Genomic DNA, 24278 nt, shown 5'->3' on the forward strand with positions numbered 1-24278 from the left:
GTTTTTGTACTGGTCTTGGGCCTAGATGCTGTCCCTGAGATTCTTTGGCTCCAGGCTGGTGGTCTACCAGAGAGCCACAGCTCCCTTTCTGGCTATTTTTAAAGTAGTATATTGAAGATGAGGATGTCAGTGCACAGGCTGGCTTTGAACCACCGTCCTCAGATTTCAGCCTCCTGATTAGTTAGGATTACATTTGTTAGCAACCAGTGCCCTGTAAGATTCTTAAATATAGTTAAAAGAAAGAATGGAAAAGTAAGAACATAACTGAATCAAGCCAAGGATTGGAATTGGTTTGTTTAATCATTTCAGTTATTTTATTTTATTTTATTTTACTTTAAGCACTGATGCTAAGGATTGAACTCAGTGCCTGCATACTTTCCCTTAGCTTTTTAGCTCAAGGCTGATATTCTATCATTAAAATCACAATTTCACATCCAGCTTTTTTCTGCTAATTCACTGGAGAAAGAGCCTCTTAGATTTGTCATTCCAAGTGGACTTTGAACTGAGATCCTCAGATCTTGGCCTCCTGAATGGCTAGGAATACAAGTTCGAGTCACCAGCAACCTGACTTCACTTTAGTTCTTCAAATAAAGTTGGGGTTTGCTGTGGATGCTTCATAAATTTCCACTGCATTTTAAACCTACCAATTTTTACTTTCACCAATCATAAACACCTTAAATATCACTACAAATTAAATCTTATTGAAAAGACTTGGCACAAGAAATCATGATGTATTTCTCTTATATTTTTGGAAGTTTTTTTTTACACAATGAGGTCAAGGTCTAAACACAAAATTTGTGTATGTATCTTGTACATAGAACCTGGTGATATTTTGGTATAATATTTTTGTGCACTTCACTCTAAATTCAGCCCCACACAAGGTGAGGTGGAATTACCATTTGTGGAATCAAAAAACGCTTTGGAATCTTGAAGCATTTTTGATTTCAAGTGTTTGTATTAAACATATTCAACCTATATTTCACAGCACGGTGTCATGAATTGCAACTTTTCATAGCTACAAGGAAAAGAAAACCCTGTTATTTGCAAATGTGATGTCTCAATGGACTGGGCGCTTTTTAAAATGATATTTAAAAGTCTTATCTCAAATGTAAGCATGCTTTAGGTATGTATTCTAAAAATTCCTTGTGCACATATACGCATGGCCTTATGCACTTTCCATTACAAAGTCAATATTCAGAAATCATAGGCTATTACTAAACCTGGGATTTGTCTCACGGTACTTCATCAGAAAGGCTACTCACACACTCTTGATCCACCTTCCACCAGTCCCTGCTCAAAGTTGGTTCTCTCTGTGCTCACATCACTCATTGAACAAATGCAGGTTTTAGGCTATGAATATGATTGTTAGTGTGACTTCTGTGTGTAAGCTCTGAGCTCCCCAAGGATCTAGGAAAACTCATATTTGCCTTTGATATTCCAAGACAAAAACCAGTTTCACAGCTCAAGAAATCAATGGACATTCGGATTGTAATGAGAAAGGATACAAACAAAAAGAAGTGAAAGAGAACAATGAAGAAAGAAAAGATAAATATCCCTGCTAACATTTCATAGTACTTAAAGTTGTGATCCCTAATAGGACTGTCAGCATGTATCACATTCAAGGCTAAAAGCATTATTTGTCCATCATCTTCTTTCTTCCATCTTACTCTGTCTCCCATTTCTTTCTACCTTCCCAGTTATAAGAACTTTCAAAATGTTGGCAAGACCTTAGTCATACTTTTGTGAACCCATTGCTTTAGTCTTTCATATATTCTTTTGTTCTTGCCAAGAGTTGAATTAGGAAACAAAGAGTTTCCAGTACATTTTCCTCCAAGTCTCTCCAGGCATTCATATACCAAGGTCTCAGTACATTCTTCTAGCATGATTATTTCTATTCTTTGTTTTGCTTGTTCAGAATGATGACTTCAACTTCTTCATATACAACTGAACATATCTTTCCCTCTCTGGCATTTTTGATCTTACCTGGCTTCTTCAGTGTACAGAAATGAACAGGTAGGGTGCAATTCATTGGGATCTTAATAAGAAAGAGAACTTTGTGCACATATTTCTAGACAAAGAGTATTTTTTTGAGATTTCAGAGAAAAAGATCAGGTCAGGTCATCTATCCTAAGCTTGAAGATTTTAAGCTCGGAGGCATGGTATTCATCAATGACCTGAGATTAACTCATGGTTGACTCCACCAATGGTATCTGGCCCTTTTCCTCTTTTGGAAAGCAAGTGTTTGCTTTCTTGCTTGTCACTCTGAGACTTGGTGAATTTTGGCTGGGGATCTGAAGTATATAAGGTGTAGAAGTAATATATTGATGCTGTTCTGTGGTTTTGTTGCTGCTCTTGTTCTGCTGACTGCTGTGAAGGAAGAAGCTAGGGTGCTCTGTTTTTCAGTGTTTTTGTTTTTGTTTTTGTTTATTTATTTTTTCCAAAATGACTCTTCACTGGCAAATCCTTTGCCAGCAATGGGTTATCTAAAGAGGTCACAGGTAAGGTTCTGCTTGTGTTCAGAAAAGCAATAATTTTTTTAAAAGTACAAAAACAGTAAAACAGCTGTCCAGACAGACAAAACAAAAGGCCAAACACAATTTGGCTGGGGATCGGGCTACTATGACTTGGGCATTTACAAATGGATCAGAAAACTGAGTCAGTGACGTAGGCAAGATTTCTTGCTCATTGAGAGTGTCCAGGATACAGAATATGACCCATTGCAACAATGAGATGTACAAGTCGTTATGTCGAAAATGAACTTTACAACTTTGGTGGGGGGGACAGGGAGGATTGGGAGAGGGGCGGGGGGAGGATGGGAAGGGATAGGAAGGGGAAACAAAGGAGGAGGCTACAATGCTTGATAAGAAATGTACTCATTATCTTGCCCATGTAATTGTAACCCCTCTGTACAGTATTTTCACAATAAAAAAAAAAAAGAATATGACCTCTGCCTTTTAACTAAGCTAATTCCAGCAGAAGCGTCTGACATTCTGTTTGCAGAACCCGTGTGAAGAATGAAAACACGTATATTTATACACTGGAGTGTGTAACCTTCTTAGAAACAAATGTATGGAAGGTTTGAAGCTCTGCAATGAGATACTGGGTTAATGCCTTGTTACCGTAGACAGCAAACACAACTGGACAGCAAACTCTGAACATCCTTTTACTCTTAAGTCTAACTCCGTGCCTGGCATACTGCAGGTGCCAGGCAAATCGTCATTCTGTACATGTGAGTGAATGAACTGAGTAAAATAAATGTTCGATGACTGATGTCCTTTCATAGTATAGAAGGCCCATGTAGGCCTAAGACAGGTATAATAGGACAAAGCCAGGATGGAGAGAAAGCTGCCACTGTTGGACATTTACCATGCTATTAGTTCTCAAGTATTTATAGGATTTCATTACTCAGGTAACAGTTTAGGAAAGGTTTAGTTCCTGAATGTGGTGGCCTATGGAATGAAAATACACTTTTTCCCCCTCCTCTACTGCTGGGGAGAGTGGGGTGCGGGGGCGGGGGGAAGAAGAATGATTCTCATTCTGAAAGACTTTATTTATGCACATGGAACTGTAAACCAGGCAGCTTATTAGTTTTCACAACCAGGCTTCCGAAGGTGCTCATTATCTGTCTGCGAAGGCAGTGGCTAGGCCACACCATGCGAGCATTGTTCTGGAAGGATGCAAGGGGGAACTTCTCTCCTGTGAATAGTAAACACGGGTGAGATTTTTACAGTTACACATTTTTTTTCACATCATACTTTCCATTTCTCTCGCCCAGTGAACATTACAGATGTTTGCTGCGATGCCACATGCGTAGAATGGGAAGCCTCTGTGTGTACAACGGCACCTCCTGAAGTTTGCTTAATTGTGTCTGAAAGTTGCAGACTCCTATTAGAAACACGGGCGTGGGGGTTCCGTGAAGTGACACAACTGTTTAGGTCTCTGAAACTATAGCAAGCAGGTTTTATTTGCTCGGTTTCTATCCCAAATCATGGAGCCTGAGAAATGACAGGGTACATTTCCATGCCATCCCTCAGTGTGACTGCAGTTACGAATCTGTCCCCATTCCCATAATAAATTCAAATTGGAACATGTGGCATTTGGCAACCGTGCACCACTGTGGGCTGAGAACTCACACAGGAAGAGAACACCCAGTGAGCAGGAGTTAGGCCTGTGAAAGAAAATAGAGAGAGGGAAGTCATTGAGGATTCTACTGAATGGTGCATGTCTTAAAAGAAAGCAATACTACCTGAGGGCTAGTAGCTCAAGCTTGTAATTCTAGCTAATCAGGAAGCTGGGATCTGAGGATCAGGCGTTAAAGCCAGTCCCAGCAACAAAGTTTGTGAGACTCTTATGTGTAATAAATTACCAAAAAGCCAGAAGTGGAGCTGTGGCTGAAGTGGTAGAGTGCTACCCTGGAACAAAAGAAGCTCAGGGACAGCTCTCAAGCCCTAAATTCAAGCCCCAGGACCAGGATAAAGAAAAGAAAAGAAAAACAATGCTACCTCTGCTTTTATTCAGTTGGCTTTTCTTTGTATTGTTAATAAATAATAATATTATTATTATTTGGGTGGTTTTGAAGGCTGGATTCAAGTTTCCCTGTTTTCTAGGCAGGTGCTCTACCACGTGAGCCATACTTCATCATCTTCCATTGTTTTGCTGATACTAGGGTTGTTACTTAGAGCCTAGAGGCTGTCCTTTAGCTTATACCTAGGGGCTAGTGTTCTCTACTACTTGAGCCACACCTCCACTTCTAGCTTTGTGATGGTTATTTGGACCTAAACATTGCATGGATGTTTCTGTCAGGGCTGGCTTTTAACCTCAATCTTCAGATTTCAGCATCTTGAGTAAGTGAATTAGTTGTGTGTGCCTAGTTTTCAGTCCCCTATTTCATTGGCTATTTTCAAGGTGGCATCTTGCTTTATGCCAGGACTGACCTGAGCTGCAGTGTTCCTATTTACATTCCTCCTGTGCTGCTGGGGATGACAGGAGAGAGCCAGGGCGCTCCCCTGGTACCTGGCCTGACAGGCATGCACCACCATGTGCAACCATTGGTCAAGATGGAGACTTGTGACTTTGCTTGCCTAGGCTACATTTGATCTGTGATCTCCTGATCTCTATCACCAAAGTATCTAGAGTTGACAGGCTTAAGGCGCTGTGCCTGGTGCAGATGACTTTTATTAAGGAGAAGATTGATGGCAAAAGAGAAGAATCTATAATCTGGTTTCACACTGACTTCACTTTCCATGTTAACCCATTCTAATACCAATAGAAATATCTGGAATACAACAGGACGCTTGCCTTCTGGCTTGCAGTTGAATGATCAGACATTATTGGTTACTATTTGTTTCCCTCAGAGCTTAGCTGGTGTTTGTGGGTAAGTAGGGTATTTGTCATGACTATCTCTATCTATAGGGTTAAATTTTAAAATACCCTCTCTAATTTTTGCTGATCCACATTTAATCCTTCTCATCCTCCAAAGACCCCCTCTGGGGTCCCTTAGAGATGTAGATATTTGGCATGTGTCTTCTATAATTAAGCAGCAAAACTGAAAAAGTGCCGGTAGGATTTAGGCCATGTTTCCCACTGGGAAAATTTGCATGATGCCAGTCTGGAGAAGTGAATGTGGAAGATTATGGTATCACCCAGGAAGCTAGTAATCAACATGCTTTGACTGACCGCCTGCATTTATTTCTCAGCTTTTACCTGCATCCATAAAGAGAATGTATTCTGTTGTAACTGAAGGAGTAGGGGAAAAAAATCACACAAATGGAAACAAAACCCCTAGAAATAATACATGACTGTCCATTAAAGAAGTATCCCAGGACACAGTTACATAAAACTCAAAGGTAATCATTTGAACAAGACACATTTAAAACATCTAATTTCTAGTATGTGCTAATTTAAGCACAAACAAGTTATTTTGGTTCTATAATAGTATTGCTCTGCTATTCCACAATGACCAAGAAATGTTGTCATGGAGACATTTGTGCCACTTATTCTGTCTTGTCATATTTGTGGGAAATAATAAGGGGGTTAGAGCAGTTGGGTATTTTCCTTTCATTTCAATAATGAAAACAGTAACATCGTTACTATGGCCAGTTCTGTCTGTGATCTTTGCACCATATGAATGATTAAGTAAGGGCTTTTTCAGATGACAATACTAGACACTCTGTGGATTTTACATGCTGAACTTGGAACAAGAGAGCTAGAAGTTCACATCAAAAGTTTGAAAATAATAGCAAGAGGCCAGAACCGCATGCCCTTTTGACTATCTCTTATTGCAAAGGTTCGGCTTCTTTATTTTCCCGACTGCTATGGAAATGCTTATTCCTCTGAAAACATATTGCAAACAAGTACTTGCAAATGGGGTCTATGTTCTTCTCATCTTAATAGTTTTTAGTTTTTCCAGTGTGCACATTTTCACGCTGCACCAAACCTTTGTTTTCCTGCTCAGGGTGTCAGCACCAGCATTTTTCTTTCTGAATAATGTGCAGAATTGGTGTGTGCTGACTTGCTCATAAAGAAAAAGTATAGCCTAGCTAACAGAACTGCACTACCCAAACGCCAATGTCTTATTTTCCCGAAGGCCTTTTATCTTAGTTTGTCAGCAAAGCAGAACCTCTAACCTGACAGAGTTACATCTTTGATGGTTAATTTTGCTTGTAGTCCTTGCTGTCATGATTGGAGGAAAATATGTGAGGCCTGCAGCTAATAGGAGGAAACTTTTAGATATGGGAAGAAGCAAAGGCCATTGCAAGCCTTCTGTTATTAATTAGAATCCAGGCAGCATATTGACAAATTTCGCTTAACTGAACCCAAATGCAGGAAAACAAAAGTGGGGGTGCTAGGCTTATTAGTAGCTGGATTTCACCTTGGAATTGCTGTGTTCATACTTGACTTGATACTAGCAGGCTGAATTGTGGGGACAGGGATCATTTTTTGTTGACAGCAGCTGGAAATGCGACAGCTATATTATTATAATTAGGATCAGCACCAAGTTGGATTATAATAGGGGCTTTCTTGGAGAAATGGCACAATGTCAAATATATAGTCACTAGCTAAATGAGTCTCTTGTATCCTCGACAAAAGGACAAAAGCAGTTCCAAATGAAAACACAAACAGAGAATCCTGGATGTTATATTTTCCGGGTATTACTCGGGGTCTTGTTTATCACACACCAACACTTGCCGCTTTGAAGTAACATTATCCTGCAACGTTGACACTTTTCAATTTGCCTCTCTCTCCCTAGCTTGCATTCTGCATGCATTTCCATGGAGAAACCTACTGCACTGGGCAGCTTGACTAGAAATGTTTTCTGTTGCCGAGATTAACCTCAAAGCATCCATTTTCCCCCTGATGGGGGGATCATTTGACAGATGCATTCACAAAGCCTGGCATGCATGTGTCCCCAGTGCACAGGTACAACCACAGACATGGCATCGCTGCTAGGAGAAAGATTGTACCTGATGGTACCAGATGTATAAAGTTGAAGGATGTGGATTTTGGGGAAGCCAGGCATCAGGACACTCTATCCTAGGAGAGTCTGTGGTGTTTGTTTGTCTTAGCCCCAGTGGCAGTCCCTAGCCCAGTAATCTATCTTTATAGTCACATGGGATTTGCTCAGGCTGGGAGAATGAAATTCATTCAAGTAGCCTTGTACTTACTACATTAAAACACGGTTTATGTTTGAACCCAGAGCCGTTTCCTCCCACTGTAGAAAATGGTAGGAAATACACTGTATGGTAGGCTGTGAGATTGTGTACATAGGTGTTTTCCTTTGGAAATCTTTGCTGAGGAAAGATCTTTCTTAATAAGAACATGGGCATATCACTGTTTTATTGACATTTGTTCATACTTATGAGTTAATTGTGATGCTTTAATTCGTGTATTTATTTTGTAATGACGAAGTTAAACTAATTAAAATTTTATCACTTTATTAACGTGGATACATGTTAAATTCTGTGTTCTAATTATTTTGAGATTTAAGGCATTATGGTTAATTATATTCAACCTGCTATGCCACAAAACATAGGAATTTATTTTGCCTATCTAACCTTTATAAAGTTACATCTACAGTGTCTTTATTTCTGTCTTTTATGGAAATGTACTATTATTAAAGCCTTTAGCAAAAAAGTCACCTAATTATATAAATTAAAATACTTATCACCAATGAAAATTTAAAATAGTTTTTTATTCAGTCTCAACTGTGTGAATACATAACCTATTGTTATAAGAATGACAGAAGTTCTGAGAAATATCAAATGTCAAAACTTCTTTTCCTTCTATGTTGCATGGATCACCTTTAATTAGCTCAACAAAACCATGATGTACCAGTAACTTTCTTTGTCCGTACTAGTGAATCAAAGCTTAATAAAGTTAACCACAAATGTAAAAGTTAGTAAAATGTGGAGATGGATTATGAAACTAATGTTTCACCACCTGGAACTACAGAGTTCAAGACAGATTGACTCCATTTTTTTTCCTTTCAGTCCGCTCTACTCCCCACTTCTTTGATGATACTGGGGTTACAACTCAGGATTTTACACTTATTGAACTTGCTTGCTTGTCTGGCACACTGCCAGTTGAGCCACACTTTCAGTCCAGCTTTTTTGCTGGTTACTTTAGAGATCAAATATCTTAGGCTTTACTACGGTATTGGCTTGCACCATGATCCTCTGGATCTTATCCTCCTGAGTAGCTATGGTTCCAGGTATAAGCCAAAGGTGATCTGTTTCATTCACTCATCATCATCATCATCATCATCATCATCATCATCATCATCATCATCATCATCAGTGTTATTGTTATTCAATGGTTGTACAAAGAGGTAACAGTTTGATATTTCAGGTTCTGAGTGTGGTGCACCTTGACCCATGTCATCCCTTCCATCAATCCCTCCCATTTCCCCCTCCCATCCCTGCCCTGAAGTTCAGTTTTGACATAATTTACACTGAATGTAGTGACTGCGTTTGCTCATCCTCCCTCCCTCCTTTTGTGTCCCCCCCATCACTCTTCCCCATAAATACATTGCAGCTTCTAGGTATTCACTCTTGTAATTTCCTAAAGCCATATTGGATCCTCCCATGAAATACTGAGGTTTTCACAGTACAAATGAGCATCTTCGCTCGTAAGAGGACAGAACCATGGAGCATGCAGATGGCAGAACCCTGGGCCCGTGTGCCAGTGTCAGTGCTGGCAAGGTGGGGCTCTCAGGACAAGATCAGATCAAATTACAATAAGACAGAAATAGAATAATTATCACTATTCTTGAAATAATCAAAATCCAAGAACGCATTTCTCACCTTATAATTACCCTGAAACGGTTTTTCAGGACTCTTTAGACAAGATTAATTGCCTAAAAAAATGCTTCACTTTGCAAACAAATATGAAAGAGTCCCCTCTCCCCACACACACCAAGTAATCAAGAAAAGAACGGCTCCTAGGAGTAGAGATGAGCTAACTTTTGTTAAAGTTTGTTACCTACCACATTGAATGATCACTTTACATTGGGATTCCTGGAAGATTTCCAGTGGAATTGAAGTTTGTGGTCTTCTTTTAAAGTATTCTGTGTCTTTCTGTATCTTATCATTCTGGGACAGACCTGAGGTATCTATTTTTCAAGGTTAAGGTCCAATCCAAGGCAGGGTGGTACTCAAGATTCTCATGTGATCGTTTCTGTATTAGGAACCCACATCCATCACTGCCTTTATCACTCACATTCATTCTAATGTGTATACTGTAGATTTTAGCCTGAGACTAAGGTTAAGTGATTTGCCCAAGGAGTTAGAGATAAGTGCTTTAGAACACATTGAAATGATTCCACATTCAAAACCATTAACATGTTTCCCACTACTTTGTCAACACACACCTCTCCTACATATTTCTACTACAGCATGGTCCTTCAGGAAATAGTTGCACTTATTTGTTCTCCATAAATATATCCCTTCATTTAAGTCTCTGTCTAGAATGTAATGTTGGTACTGACAGAAGTTTATGACTGCTTATTGTTCATTTTCCAGGGATGGAGCAATGACTGAAAATGAATATCTACACTCATCACTATAACTTCCTTTTGTGGCTTTGACTTTATTTCTTGATGATAGTATTGTACTTAAGTTGGGGAGGTAGAATTTATTTCTGAAGAATCAGAGTAAACATACTAGACAAAAAACATAGCAGACTATACACCTCACACAGACTTTGGCCCAGTGGTGCACTCCTGTCTCTCCAGTCTGAAAGAACTCTGAAATACATGAGAATACGCTTTCTCTGAAACTATGTCTCTATGTTCCAACAGTATGGAGCCAAGGCTCAGGATTCAGGCACTCGAAGGATCCCATATTTCATTCTTAGTTGAAATTTCTAGCATTCGTTTGGATGACTCATTTTGTTCCCTATCTTTTAACAATATGTGGGCACGTTTCTCCTTATTGTTCTCTTTTTGAGAAGATTTTTAACCCAAATTCTTCTTGATGCTGTAAAACAATTAAGTAACTACAGATATCAGCGTTTTCATGCGCCAATATCACCAGTGAAAGGAATTGCTATGAAAGTGAGTATGAAGTCACACACACACACACACACACACACACACACACACACACATACACACACACTCAATTTATACACACTGTTTCAAGTGTGTGCAGTTTGTCACAAAGAGAGCATTCAGAACAATATTTTCCTCTTCTGTAGATTTTCTGTAAAGCCTTTAAGTCATCATTCTGAGTAGAAACTCTAATTTCATCAGATTGTTGAGTGCTCAACAAATATTGTCACTTTTCCTGAATAGTAACTGCAATTCAAAACGTTCTACAAAGATTTTGACTGGCAACATCTTCAGAAATCGTGATTGGCAAAAACCTGCTTCAAGTCTGTGTACATCGTTGCAGCAACGGGTACGCTGTTCAGATTCATTCTGTTCCTCCTGCAGTATTGACACACCTTCCTCCATGTGCTGGGGCATTGCCTGTGGACAGTTCAGTGATCAGGACTGAGGGTCACTGTCCTCACTTTGTAGTTGCCCTTGACTGAAGAGAGCTACCAGGCCCAAGAGCCATGGTCCATTCTCTAGGGTATTTCCTATCACACAGGTCTTCAGTGAAGAGCTGGGCCCATTAAATCATTGAGCAGCCTAGATTAAAAGCATAGCTGAGGTCCACTGTAACCATGTCAAAGACCAAGTTGTCCTGCCCAGTATCAGTTCCTTTTCTGTCTGCACAAAGAATGATCAGGATAGATATAGCGATAGAGATAAAGATATGCATAGATAGATAGATAGATAGATAGATAGATAGATAGATAGATAGATAGATATAAAGATATGCATAGATATATAGATATAGATATTTGCTACATATATATGCACATATGCATATATGAAATATGCATATGCAATATATGTATATATTTGCTATATATGTGTATATAAAATTATATTTGCTAAGAATTGTGAAACAAAATTTATCCTTAAGAATTAATTCTAAAATATGATTGGGAAACTTTATTTTTATTCATTCATTTATTTTTGTTGGTCATGGGGCTTGAACTCTGGGTCTAGGTGCTGTCCCTCACCTCTTCAGCTCAAGGCAAGCTCTCTACCACTTGAGCCACATTACCACTTCTGGTTTTCTGGGATTAATTGGAGATAGGGGTCTCAGGGACGTTCTTACCTCGGGTGGTTTTGAACTGTGATCCTCAGATCTAGCTATGATTACAGGCTTGAGCCACTGGCGTCTGGCTGGAAAAATTTATTTTGCTGTTAAGCAGATGCTCAACCAGTTTAGCCCCAATCCCAGCACCATAACAAATTAGTGATTTTTGGTATCTCCTGGTTTTCTTCATTAAATTTACCAGATAATTTACACATGCATCCATCTATAATACAAGTAGTAAATGTATGTCTGACATATACTGGGAAGGAAGACAGATTTCATAGATTGCGGCTCTAGTTGTCACTCTAGACTTTCCCAAATTCTCCTCAGATTTGCAGTTTACAGAATGTGCCAAGGTAGCTACTTTGCCTTTACTTGTGCATGACTGATTTCTTGGAATTCCTTCTCTGCCCTTACCCTGGTGAAGCTCAACATTTCTTGAACAATTAACTGAAATGCAACCTCTCTTAGAAAATTTCTGCTTTCATCTTGTCTGTCCTGGATCATGTAGTTAATTACACTTGTTATGTATCTTGTTTACATGTGTTATGCATATATCTTTATATGTATTTATCTGTTCTCTATTTTACCACCACCAAACTGTAAATGCCTTCACTGTAAAGATTTTTGTCTGAAAAAACATATTTCAATTCAGGCAAGCTCTCTGTACTCAATTGTTCCATGAATAAGTGAATATGAAAGAGAAGAGTAATCTGAAAAAAAAAAAAAGATGGTTTTGATTCTATTATCCGTGGGCCTAATTACCTAAGCATGCAAATTAATTGGTGGTTCCAATCTAATTTTATATTCTGAGGAATTAAATGTGATGGGATAAAATATTCCTTTGATATTTTTTGCACAGCTTAAAAAAAAATTCAGCAGTCGACTTTTCTAGGTACGTTTACTTGTACTTTTGCAAAACTTATGTATCACCTGCTATATGATACTATTAACCATATATTTCATATTCCTTTGATATCATTTCCCTTGCATATTCTCGAAACCCACATGAATCTAATAGGTATCTTTAAAATGAAAACTACAAAGGAATCTTAAGTAACACAGATACAAAAGAGGCTGTCATTAGACAGCTCTCCAACCTAGCAGAACCCTTTCTTTGACAAGAATTGGGTATTGTTAAAGTTATGACAAAGCAGTTTATCTCAGTCTTTTAAAAAGACCTACACCCTTGATTTTTTTTTCCTTCTCTCTCGATTCCCACACATGGATTTCTGTATGATAGGCTTGGCAAAATTTAGCTCTTGGCAAAAAATAACGTGTTAATTATGACTTTTACCCCCTCTCTTTTTATTAGGTACGTCTGTCACTAATGTCACAGCTACTGACGCCGATGACCCAGTTTATGGAAACAGTGCAAAGTTGGTTTATAGCATCTTGGAAGGGCAGCCTTATTTCTCCATTGAGCCGGAAACAGGTTTGTGGCCTCAATTTTGAATTCTATTTATCAGATTTTGGCATCAGGGAAATGCTTTTTTGGGGATTTGGATTATGGAATTTTATGGTTAAGGATTTCACTGCCAGGAGCAATAATAATCGAATGGGCACTCTGAGGAATATGGTAGCCACAACAGTCATTTGGATACTGATTAAAACAAATTATAGTACCTGGGTAAAATAACACAGATGGTCTGACGCCATTTTTCATTCTGGAATAAAGGAGGAAATGGTACTTATACACACTTAGGCACACTTAAATATCAGATTTAAAAATGAATCTAGCCACTCGTTGGCCACCTGGTGCTTAACAGCAATGCTCTAAATTTCAACTTGTGTATCTATAAAATGGGTATATAACCTAACCTTTTAGCCTCATTATGGAACTGAGAAGCAAAGAATGTCCACTATGCAGGACATAGAAAATGATAGTCATTCAATACAAATTTGATACTGTTATTTTTGTTGTAGAGCCTTTATTTTATTTATTTATTTATTTATTTATTTATTTATTTATTTATTTGTCGGTTGTGAGCCCTGAACTCTGGGCCTGGGTGCTGTCCCTCAGCTCTTCAGTTCAAGACTAGCACTCTAGCACTTGAGCCACAACACCACTTCCTGTTTTTTCTGCTAATGTGGTGCTGAGGAATCGAACCCAGGGCCTTATGCATGCAAGGCAAGCACTCTACCACTGAGCCACCTTCCCAGCCCTAGAGCCTTTATTTGTAAGACAGGTTTGATGCCTACCCTCTGAGCTCTTGTGAAAATATTTTTACAACTAAAATTAAACCAAGCCAATTTTTTTAAGTCCTTCAGTACAGATTTTTTTTAAAGGATGATGTAAGTTACTTAAAGAAGAGCAAAATAAGTTCCATGCCATTGACTCAAGCCTATAATTCTCTCTACTCAGGAGACTGAGTTAGAATGATTGTAGTTCAAAATCAGCTAGTGAAGAAATTCCACTAGATTTCATCTCCAAAAGACAAATCAACAACAACAGGAAAAAAAATCAGGAAAAAATCAGAGCTGGAAATATGACTCAAGTGGTAGAGTATTAGAACAGCAGACAGGTTGAGCAAGCAAGATACCTTGAGTTCAAACTCTAGTACCAAACAGAAGAAAATAAGGAAGGAAGGAAAGAAGGGAAAGAAAAAAACGAGAAAAAGCAAGTAACCACACATTTTTCAAAATACTCTGGAATGAACCCCAAGTAGGGACACAAATATCTTTTTCTTTCTTGCTATTGTTTCTAACATATTTATAATGTACCATGTGATTTTTAACTTCTTTGTATGTTCCTCCCCCATGGTATAATACCTGTTTTAACTGTATTTGATGTCGGTGCCCTGTATCTTGTATATACACATCACTAATTCGGGGAGGAAAGGTAAATAAACAAAATGCTGAAAAAAGGATACAGGTTGACCCATTGTAACAATGAGATGTATGCTGAAAACGAATTTTACTTCTTCAGCAGTGGGTGGAGGTGGGAGGGAAGGGATGGTAGGGGGAAAACAAAAGAGGAGGCAACAATGCTCAATAGGAAATGTACTCTTTACCTTGCTCATGTAACTGTAACCCCTCTGTACAGCATTTTTACAATCAAAAACATACAAAAATACGCTGGAAAACAACTTCATAATTTTGTTTTTCATTTTTCCCCCTTTGGTTTATCCCCTGTCATCACTGTATTTGATTTTGGTGCTCTGTGCTTTGTATATGTGTTTTTCTGATTTGAGAAAGGGAAGGGAACAACAAAATTGTGAGACAAAAGACAAAGGGGGAATCAATGCAACAATGATACCCACAATACAATATGTTGGAAATGAACTTTACAACTCGGGGTGGGAAGGTAGTGGGGGGAGGGAAAGTCAGAGAAAAATGAGGGAGGGGTAACCATGTTCATTACCTTATGTATACAACTGTAACCTGTGCATCACCTTAACAATACAATTAAATTAAAAAATACAATTTTATAAATGGAGAGGCATGTTTCTAATTGATTCAAAAGTATCTTAAGAAAATAAATCTGTTTGGCTAAAATTATTTTTAAAAAATTATTAAAACAATTATTAAGAATAATAGTTATGAAAGACAGTATCTTCTCTAGATGATACATTTTCTATCATTCGATAGGTTTTCTTTCTATGAATTTCCAAATACGAAATTTCAACCTTTAAACACCACCTGCACATATATTAATTTTTCTTGGATCCATGAGTTTTTAGCATCATTGAGACAAATTTCCCTGACTTTCTATTAAGTCAATTATTAATTAAAATAAAATTTTAGCCTCTCTAGGCTTTAAAAAAATCAAAGAGTAAAACCCTCAGGCATTTAAAAGAAAAAGTACAGTTATATACAAATATGTCATATCTTAAAATTGATTTGGAAACAGGAAAGCATTCTTGTAAAGTGCATTGATTAAATGGGTCATTATCAACCAAGAGGGAAGCCTGTTTTAAAAATTGTCCCATTTGGGACCATGGATAATGATGGAGGAGTATCAGCTTGGGTAATCAACTCCTGGTTTTAAGGAAAAGAGAAATCTGGTGATATACTATTATTTGGCCAGAGTAACAATTACAGAAATGAGAGCAAAGTGAGAACTCAAATTCCAGATTCCTAATTTCAAGGCTTCTGTGAGATTTATTTTAATAGCTTTTGGTGATGTTTTTTAAAATACATTTATTTATTTATCTTTTTATTTTATTTTTTTTGTCGGTCGTAGGGCTTGAACTCTGGGCCTGGGCGCTGTCCCTCAACTCTTCAGCTCAAGGCCCTACCACTTGAGCCACAGCAGCACTTCCTGTTTTCTGGTGGTTTATTGGCCACAAGAGTCCCTTGTATTTTCCTGCCCGGACTGGCTTTGAACCGTGATCCTCAGATCTCAGCCTCCTGAGTAGCTAGGATTACATAACTTTATTTTTTAATTTTATTGGCAAGGTGATGTACAGATGGGTTACAGTTACATAAGTAAGTTTGTGAGTACATTTCTTGTGGAACTTGTTACCTTCTCCCTCATTTTTCTCCCACTTTCCCTCCCCCCCCACCCCGCACCCCGCTGTACAGATCATTTCCAACGTATTATCTTGTGAGTATCGCTGTTGCATTGGATCCCCCTTTGACCTTTGTTTCACCAAGTTGTTTCCCTTCCCTTCCTTAATCAGATAAATGTATATACTATTCATGGGGAGAGGATACAAAAGAAACAAGAAATCATATAGTACCTTAAAAACTACAACAACAAGGAAAATCCTCTTGTCTCCATGTCTTGGCTATGTTCATATGACCATATAACCATATGATTATATGACCATCTGACCATTGGGTTTTGAATGTAGAGCTTTGCACTATTTGCTCAGCTCATGTTTGACTATAAGAATCTTTACCTCTAACCAGTTCCCCCCAACTCCAGCTCCCTGGATTATTTTGGAGATAAAGTCCATGGAAATTCTCTGTCCAGTGTCCTTAAACCATGACCTTCCATGTATCAGCAACTTAGGTAATTAGGATTAGTAGTGTGAGCCAACAACACTTAGCTTGAACTTCACTTTTCATAAGCAATAATAATAACTTATATAAAGCAAGAATATGTTAACTGCCTGAGTAGAGTTGAATAGGTATCTCCTTTTGTTTCTTGATTTGTTCATGTGGGTCTTTCTGCTTGTCATTCCCATTATAAAACAGATATTAAACCGGCAAATATCCATTGAGTATTCAGTATGTGCAGGCACTGAATTAAACATAGGGAGGGAAAAAAAATTACAAAAACTAGTCTCAGCTTGCAAGTGTCTCACAATCTATTTTGGAAGACGGAATTTTTTCCAACATAAATAAAGGAAATATGGTGATGTTCTTTAAATAATTTATATTTTAAGAATAAATTACTGTGAGGTATGGATAACGAAGGCTGTCTTCTAATTTAAAAGCCTCTTTGATATATATTGCTGTTTGCTTAATTAAACACTGTCAGCAACAGTTTGTATTTACATTTTAGCCAGGATAGTGAGTATCTATCTTAACACACAGAAATTTTAACTTCATCATTTTCAGTTTGACATATGTAAAATTATCTGACTTATATTTTAGAAACTTTACTCTGGTGCTATCATAGATAATATTATGGCTGATAACTTGAGAGATATGATACTTGAACAGCCTACATTGTAGCTGCTTAGTAAGTGAATGAGGTTGAAATTTCAATGTGAATAGTTACAATGCAGTTGAAAATAGGGGTGAAATTCAATAAGCAATAAAGTACCAAAGGAGGAGGCAACAATACTTGCTAAGAAATGTACTCATTACCTTGCCCATGTAATTGTAACCCCTCTGTACGGTATTTTCACAATATAAATAAATAAATAAAGTATAACACATAGCTGAAACATGCAAAATGTAAATGTTTCGTGTAAATACCTTCATAACTACACTTGAGTATGTTCCAGGCTAGTTGTTCTTATGTAATCTAAATTTGGTTCTGTCTTTGAGGCCCCTTCTCTCTTTGTAAAAAAACACTGCTTTGAGACTGATATGAAATATGTCTCTGGGTGTGTGGAGAGAGAAAATAGGACATACAGAGTGGAGAAGGGAGGGTTTTAAAGCTATACAGAGCAGATGAAAATTGTTTTAAGTTTTAAAATTTTGCAATACAAATTTGGACAGGGAGCCTTGGACATTTGAAATCTTAATTTTATGTACATATGGAAATGAAATATCTTTTGGAATGACCAAAAGATGTGTATAAGCTGAGGACCCCGGAAAATAGATGAGATGCTGAGATAAAAAGGAAGGTAAGTGGTGTATTGGCAGTTTATGACTCAAAAAATAAAGGAAGCAGGAAGCAAGCTTGGCCAAAAAATTCTTTATATCAGATGCAAATCTGTTTCCTACACAAGGAAAGAGGACAAGAAGATAAGATAAGCCAAGGCATATCTGACAACATTTTGGCACCACCCCTGGAGATCCTAGAGCCCTGATTACTCTAAGGAGTCTCATGCTGTGCATAATAATGTCTAGCCTCAAAATTATTCCTCTGCTTTGTCCTGGAGTGAGATAGATTGGGTATGAGTATGATCTCAACTGGGAAGTTCCTCCTTAGATGTAAATCCAAGCAATGGGCCTTTGCTTGGGTATGAGTAAGATCTCAACTGGGAAGTTCCTCCTTAGATGTAAATCCAAGCAATGGGCCTTTGCTTGTGTTGAAACAAAAGAGACTACAACATATTACTTTACCACATAGGAGAATCTGACATGATGAAAAAACAAAAATATTCAGAATGAATATTTGATTACTTTTAAGTGCATGTTATGTATCACAAATATTAAGAACATTCACTAATTTTTGTCCCGGGCAACATAAAGTGAATTTCATGAATGAATAGACACTTAGCATACAAAGTCAATATACCTTGGGAAAAGTCCCTAGCAAGATGATTGTCTACATGATTGGTTCATCCGTGACATCACTGGGTAGCATTCATACCATCATTGGATCAGAAAAAGTTAGCTGAATAGCATTAGATGGTACAACTTATGTGAGACTATGATCCCCTTCCAGTTACCCAATGCAATCACATTCATGATATTTACAGAGGTTATTGCCCATTGATTAGGCAATTTTTTTGCTTTTTTTGTATATCATTTTTATTGTAAAGATACTATACAGAGGGGTTACAGTTACATGAGTAAGGTAATGAGTACATTTCCTATCAAGCACTGTTACCTCCTTCTTTGTTTTTCCCCAACCATCCCTTCCCTCCCTACCTCCCCAACTCATCCCTCCTGCCAAAGTTGTAAAGTTTGTTTTCAACATAGTGTCTTGTACATCTCATTGTTACAATGGGTCAACTGTATCCTTATTTCAGCACTTTGTTTTTTCCCTTCCCCTCCCCAAATTAGAAAAATGTATATACAAGATTCAGGGCACAGGAATCAAATACAGTGAAAACAGGGGTTATACCATGGGGAAAGAACATACAAAAGAAACAAAAAAATCACATTACAAACAACAGCAAGAAAGATGAAACCTCTTGTGTTCCTATCATGGTGTTCATTTCACTTAGAATCATTTTATACGGTCATATGTACATAGCTTTTGAGCTTTTCTGCTTGCCCTAGTCATATACTAGTAATTGCAAATAAGGGAAACCATGGGACCTATGTTTCTTTGGGCCTGGCTTACGTCACTTAATGTAACTTTTTCCAAGTCTTTCCATTTCCTAACCAATAGGGCAGTATCTTTCTGATGGAGGCATAGAATTCCACTATATATGTGTGTGTGTGTATATATGTGTGTGTGTGTGTGTGTGTGTGTGTGTGTGTATACATATATACATATAGATATATATAGATATATAGATATATATACCTACATACAACATCTTCTTGATCCATTCATCTACTGAGGGCAACTGGGTATGGTAAATAATGCTGCTGGTAGCTTTAGTATGGCCTTGTTTGTGATCTTTTGGGTAAATGCCCAAAAGTGGGATTGCTGGGTCATAGGGAAGCTCTCTGTATAGTCTTTTGAGGAAGCTCCATACTGTGATTTGGCAATTTTTGATGCTAGGCTATATTCTTGTCTTTATTGTTATTGTGAAGGCGATATACAGAGGGTTTACAGTTAAATAACTCAGATAAGAGTACATTTGCTTTTGAACAATGTCACCCCTTCCATCACTCTCTCCCAGTTTTTCCCTCCTATTTCAACCTACCATTTGTAGAGTTCCTTTTCAACATAGTGTCTAGTGATTATCACTGCTGCATTTGTTCACCCTTCATCACAACATTTCAGTGCCCTTTTCTTTTCCCTCCCAAAGACAACCACTCTGGAAAGCAGTATGGAGGGTCCTCAAAAAAAATTAAACATAGATCTTCCCTATGACCCACCAAGCAATTCCACTCCAGCATTTATCCAACAGAACACAAACAAAGCCACACTAAAGCTACCAGCACAACCATATTTATAGCAGCATTGTTTAACCATTGAATATTTTCAATAAAGAGAAAGAAATTGAAAATAAGAAACAACAAACTTTTGTATATTTTGCTTGTTTGATTATTTGTTTCCTCTCAAGAGTGCCAAGAGCAGAACTCTTGACTTTTGTTCATATATATTCTGCTATTGCCTTATTGATTATATTCCCACTTTATGGAATTAGGTTCTGTTGTCATAATACTCTTTTGCCTTAGGGAGAGTTCCTGCTCTTGTTTGGGGAATCATCTATAGACTCTAGTATAGACTAAGTATGAGAATGCAATGTGCACTATCTTAAATGTGCACTGTTCTTGTGTTTTACAAAGAAGTCTTGAGAGAAGCACTGGTGACTCATGCCTATAATTCCAGCCACTCAGGAGGCTGAGATAACCATCAACCTTGTTCACATTCACCTCTAGATCATGTGGGAAGACAGATAGGAATAATACATAGAAGATAGAAATAATAGAAACAAAGAAGGAGCGACTGTTACTATAATCCAATAGAGGAGATATTACTGTTAGTAATAATATTAATAACATCACAGTGAAAAAGTAAAAGCATTTTATTCATTTAGTGTTCAGGCTTGACAGCACTGAATCAGATTGCTGAAGAGAGAATTTGTCATCAACCTGCACATGACAGAACTGTTTCACCATGTACAATAACCTTCCCCATTCATACTTGTAGTTAAAATTCTCTCCCAAATTTTAACATGGGCGTAAAAACAGCAAACAGCTCCTTCATCTATGGAGCACTTAGTATATCCTTGACGCAGTGTTAGATCTATTTGTATGCATCGTGAAATATATACAGTATTTGCAGGAAGGTGTCAAAGTCATCTTAGTTTCCTGAGGAAAGGGCAGAATCTGACTTGATATATATGTCTTTCCCAAGGGGCTGAAGGCAGGATTCAAAGTGAAACTCTCTGATACTACAACCTAATTTTTTTTGACATTCTCTTGTACCCCTACTTGACTTCCAAACAGCTTCGTTCACGCCAGGTGATGTGACTGGTTTGGAAAGGGACTTATCAACCTTGGAAAGAGGCCCAGGAATCCTTGATTCACAGGCCTAGGAGGCAACGTAGTGTCGAACAAAGATGTGAAGCAGTAGTAATTGTAAAATGAGACGTCAGTTTTGTGAATAGCATTTATTATGGTGCTTTAAAGGCTGAAAATAGCTTATTTGCAGTCCAAAATTGCTTGCTGCCTTTTTTTTTTCCTTCCGACCACCCCAGTACCATATGTTTGCCTGTAACATTTTGGGCTCAGACAGGGAGAAATATGGCATTTATTTTAAAAGCTCTAATTTGAGGACAGCAGTGAGAAAATAGTTGCAGTCCATCCTAAGTGATTGAAGATGGAAAGCCTAAATGAAATGCAAGGCAAGTGAATAATAAATGCTTAATTTTTCTAAGGAAACCAGGGCAAAGTTTCTGGACAGTCCAAACTTTGCTTCAGGCAAAGGAGAGTATGAAAAATGACCTGCTTAAAAATAAACTAACTTAATTCATTGACCCTTGTTTTTTTGTTTTTTGTTTTTGAAACTCAGACTATCTTTCTTCATTGGATACAAATAGCATTTGTCTCAGTGGAACCTCTAAAAGAAAAAGAAAAAAAAAAGAAGAAGAAGCTAAAGAAAAAAAATATGTTCCTAGGGAATAAGAAAAAAATCCATGTAATGAATGGTTCTCTTTTAGAAAAATCAAGATAATGCATGGAGTCTTCATGAATGCCTTCACCCTATTGAGTAATTTTTATGTGATAGATTGCAAACACACAATTTCTTTTTTAATCTGGATTGCATAGATTATCATTTCCACTGCAAACTGGTCTAACGGATTTGCTTAGCACAGCCCTCTGAGGAGTTTTCAGATAAATTCAGATGGAACAACAATGCAGTGTTAGGTGATATGTCATCATATTTCAGATTAATTGGTTTCTAGTTACCATCTACCATCTAAGTAGGATCTGACCACTAGGGATGAAATATGATGCACAATACAGCCTGAATCTACATCAAATTTTATCAAATATAATTAGAAAGTATTAAATTACTATAGTATTTATGGTATGTAACATACATACATATGTATGACCTAGGGCTCATGAAACTAAGTATGAAGGGGGTTGCAAATAAAGCAAATATATATATATATATAGCAACAGTAAACCAGGAAAACCTTATTAAAATTTTTCATCCCAGAGGATGCATACAGAGGAATTGATTACAGTTTAACACAGTAAGGGCTGGAGTTATGGAAAGGGTTAAATGAAGCCTTACAATACAAAGAAACTAGTCAGGCATGATGGCCCACCCCTGTAGTCCCATCATTTGGGAGGATCATGAATTCAAGGAGACCTCATCTTATAAAAGCAAGGGCTGGGTGTTTGGCTCAGTCTCATAGTGTGTGCCTAGTATACACAAGACCTGGAGTTCGATGCTTTTCACTATTAAAGACAGTAAGTGCTATGTAGTCAGAGTAGGAGATAATGATGAGGATTCTATTGTGAAATTAAATCATTTCACTTTCTCAGCTGAATGGGAAAATTTTCACTGGAAGAGATATTTTTCTGTGTATAATATAGAATTTAAATATTGATACATCTCTATCCATTTCTGTGTATGGTATGTAACATACATACATATGTATGACCTAGGGCTCATGAAACTAAGTATGAAGGGGGTTGCAAATAAAGCAAATATATATATATATAGCAACAGTAAACCAGGAAAATCTTATTAAAATTATTTGGATGAGTGCTTCTCCTTTTCTGACAAAACAGTCATTTATGAAAAAAATAGTCATTTTTTAATTAACACATATCAACTACTTAATTATTAATTATTTCCATATATGTGTATAGCATCCAATGATTAAAATAAATTTTAATGGTACAGGCAATAATATTCCCAACTATTCATAGTACTGAAAAAAATGTACTCTAACCCTTTGTCTTTTGATTTTATACCCATTAAAAATACCTTCACTATTATCAGCTCTGCAATTTGTGCTTACAGTGCATGAGAGAAAATATGATACTTTCATTAGGTTTTGTGATAGGCCATTTCCACATCGTGCAACTCAATGCTTTTAGATAAGGGTCATTGGCTTACCGTTGCTTGGGATGGTTACAACGTAGTGGGTAGACAGCCCACTGCTGGTCAAGAGAGGAGCTACCACATCTATTGTACAGCAGACTCACACTTACATATCACACACCAACTTCAGATTAATCCAAGAGATGAATGGCCAGTAGTGGAGAAAGGGTAGGTCTTGCTTGTTCTGTAACAGATGGAATCTCTTCTAAGCTTACTGGGAGAAGAATAGGATAATTGGACACAAAACCAAAAGACAGGCAACTTTGGGAGGAAGCCAAACAGTGTCTTCCTTACCTGTGGGGATATCCTCCAAATGCATTCTTCTTCCAGTTTCCATTACTTTTAAGCAGTAGAGGGCATTTATTTCTATAGCTTTGTAAGAAAGAAAACAGAGAGGCATCCCATTGAAACGTAATACACTCATATATGTTTAGAGTGGCTGAAAAGAAGTTAAGACAATGTGATTCTAGTGAATTTTGGAATTGAATATGGAGGAATTTGCCATGTGTCCTTTACATTTCAGGTATAAGAACATGGAAGAAATTGTAGGAAGCAATAACATGGTGCTTATATATCTGTGTTTGTTTAACTCATTTACTAGGAAACGCAGTTAATTTATAAAGCATCAAATGAAACATGAAAGTCCTTCAGGTTAAATGATACATCCATGATGAGACAGGTAGAAAATGCATTTCATATACAGATAACAGTAAATATTTGTCAGACAAAGGGAGAAAAGAATGAATTAATAAGTACTTAATGAGAGTCTAAAGTGATTAATTTTACATGTTCCCAAATTTGTACATCATGATATTGATTGAAATGTTTAAACCTAATGATAATGAAGAGGAGAATAAAATTTAATTTTAAATTTCGAATAGCTTTGTACTCAATATGTTCACTCCTCCCTTCTGCAAGTACTTTTTCTAGTTTTGCTGACAATTAAATCTTTGTATGTTCCTGTTCAGTATTTCATATGGGAGGTAAAATAAGTTGTATACGATTATATTATTATTTTATTTACATATTAATTGTTCATATTAATTGTTTCATAAAGAATTAAAATAACCAGCCACTTTAAGCAC

At 37.3% G+C, this 24278-nt stretch overlaps 1 protein-coding gene across 4 annotated transcripts in view; it reads left to right on the top strand.

Moving 5' to 3' along the window:
• Nucleotides 1-24278, top strand: part of LOC138815454 (cadherin-8) — a 360916-nt gene that overhangs the window by 162784 nt on the left and 173854 nt on the right. For all 4 annotated transcript variants that reach the window (XM_070004893.1, XM_070004891.1, XM_070004894.1 and 1 more), the window contains exon 4: nucleotides 12970-13089. In XM_070004893.1, the coding sequence (XP_069860994.1) occupies nucleotides 12970-13089 (120 nt within the window). The remainder of the gene's footprint in view (nucleotides 1-12969; nucleotides 13090-24278) is intronic.

This window comes from Dipodomys merriami, unplaced genomic scaffold (assembly GCF_024711535.1).
Source record: "Dipodomys merriami isolate MVZ:Mamm:240054 unplaced genomic scaffold, mDipMer1.0.p SCAF_64, whole genome shotgun sequence".
NCBI classification, from domain to species: Eukaryota; Metazoa; Chordata; class Mammalia; order Rodentia; family Heteromyidae; genus Dipodomys; species Dipodomys merriami.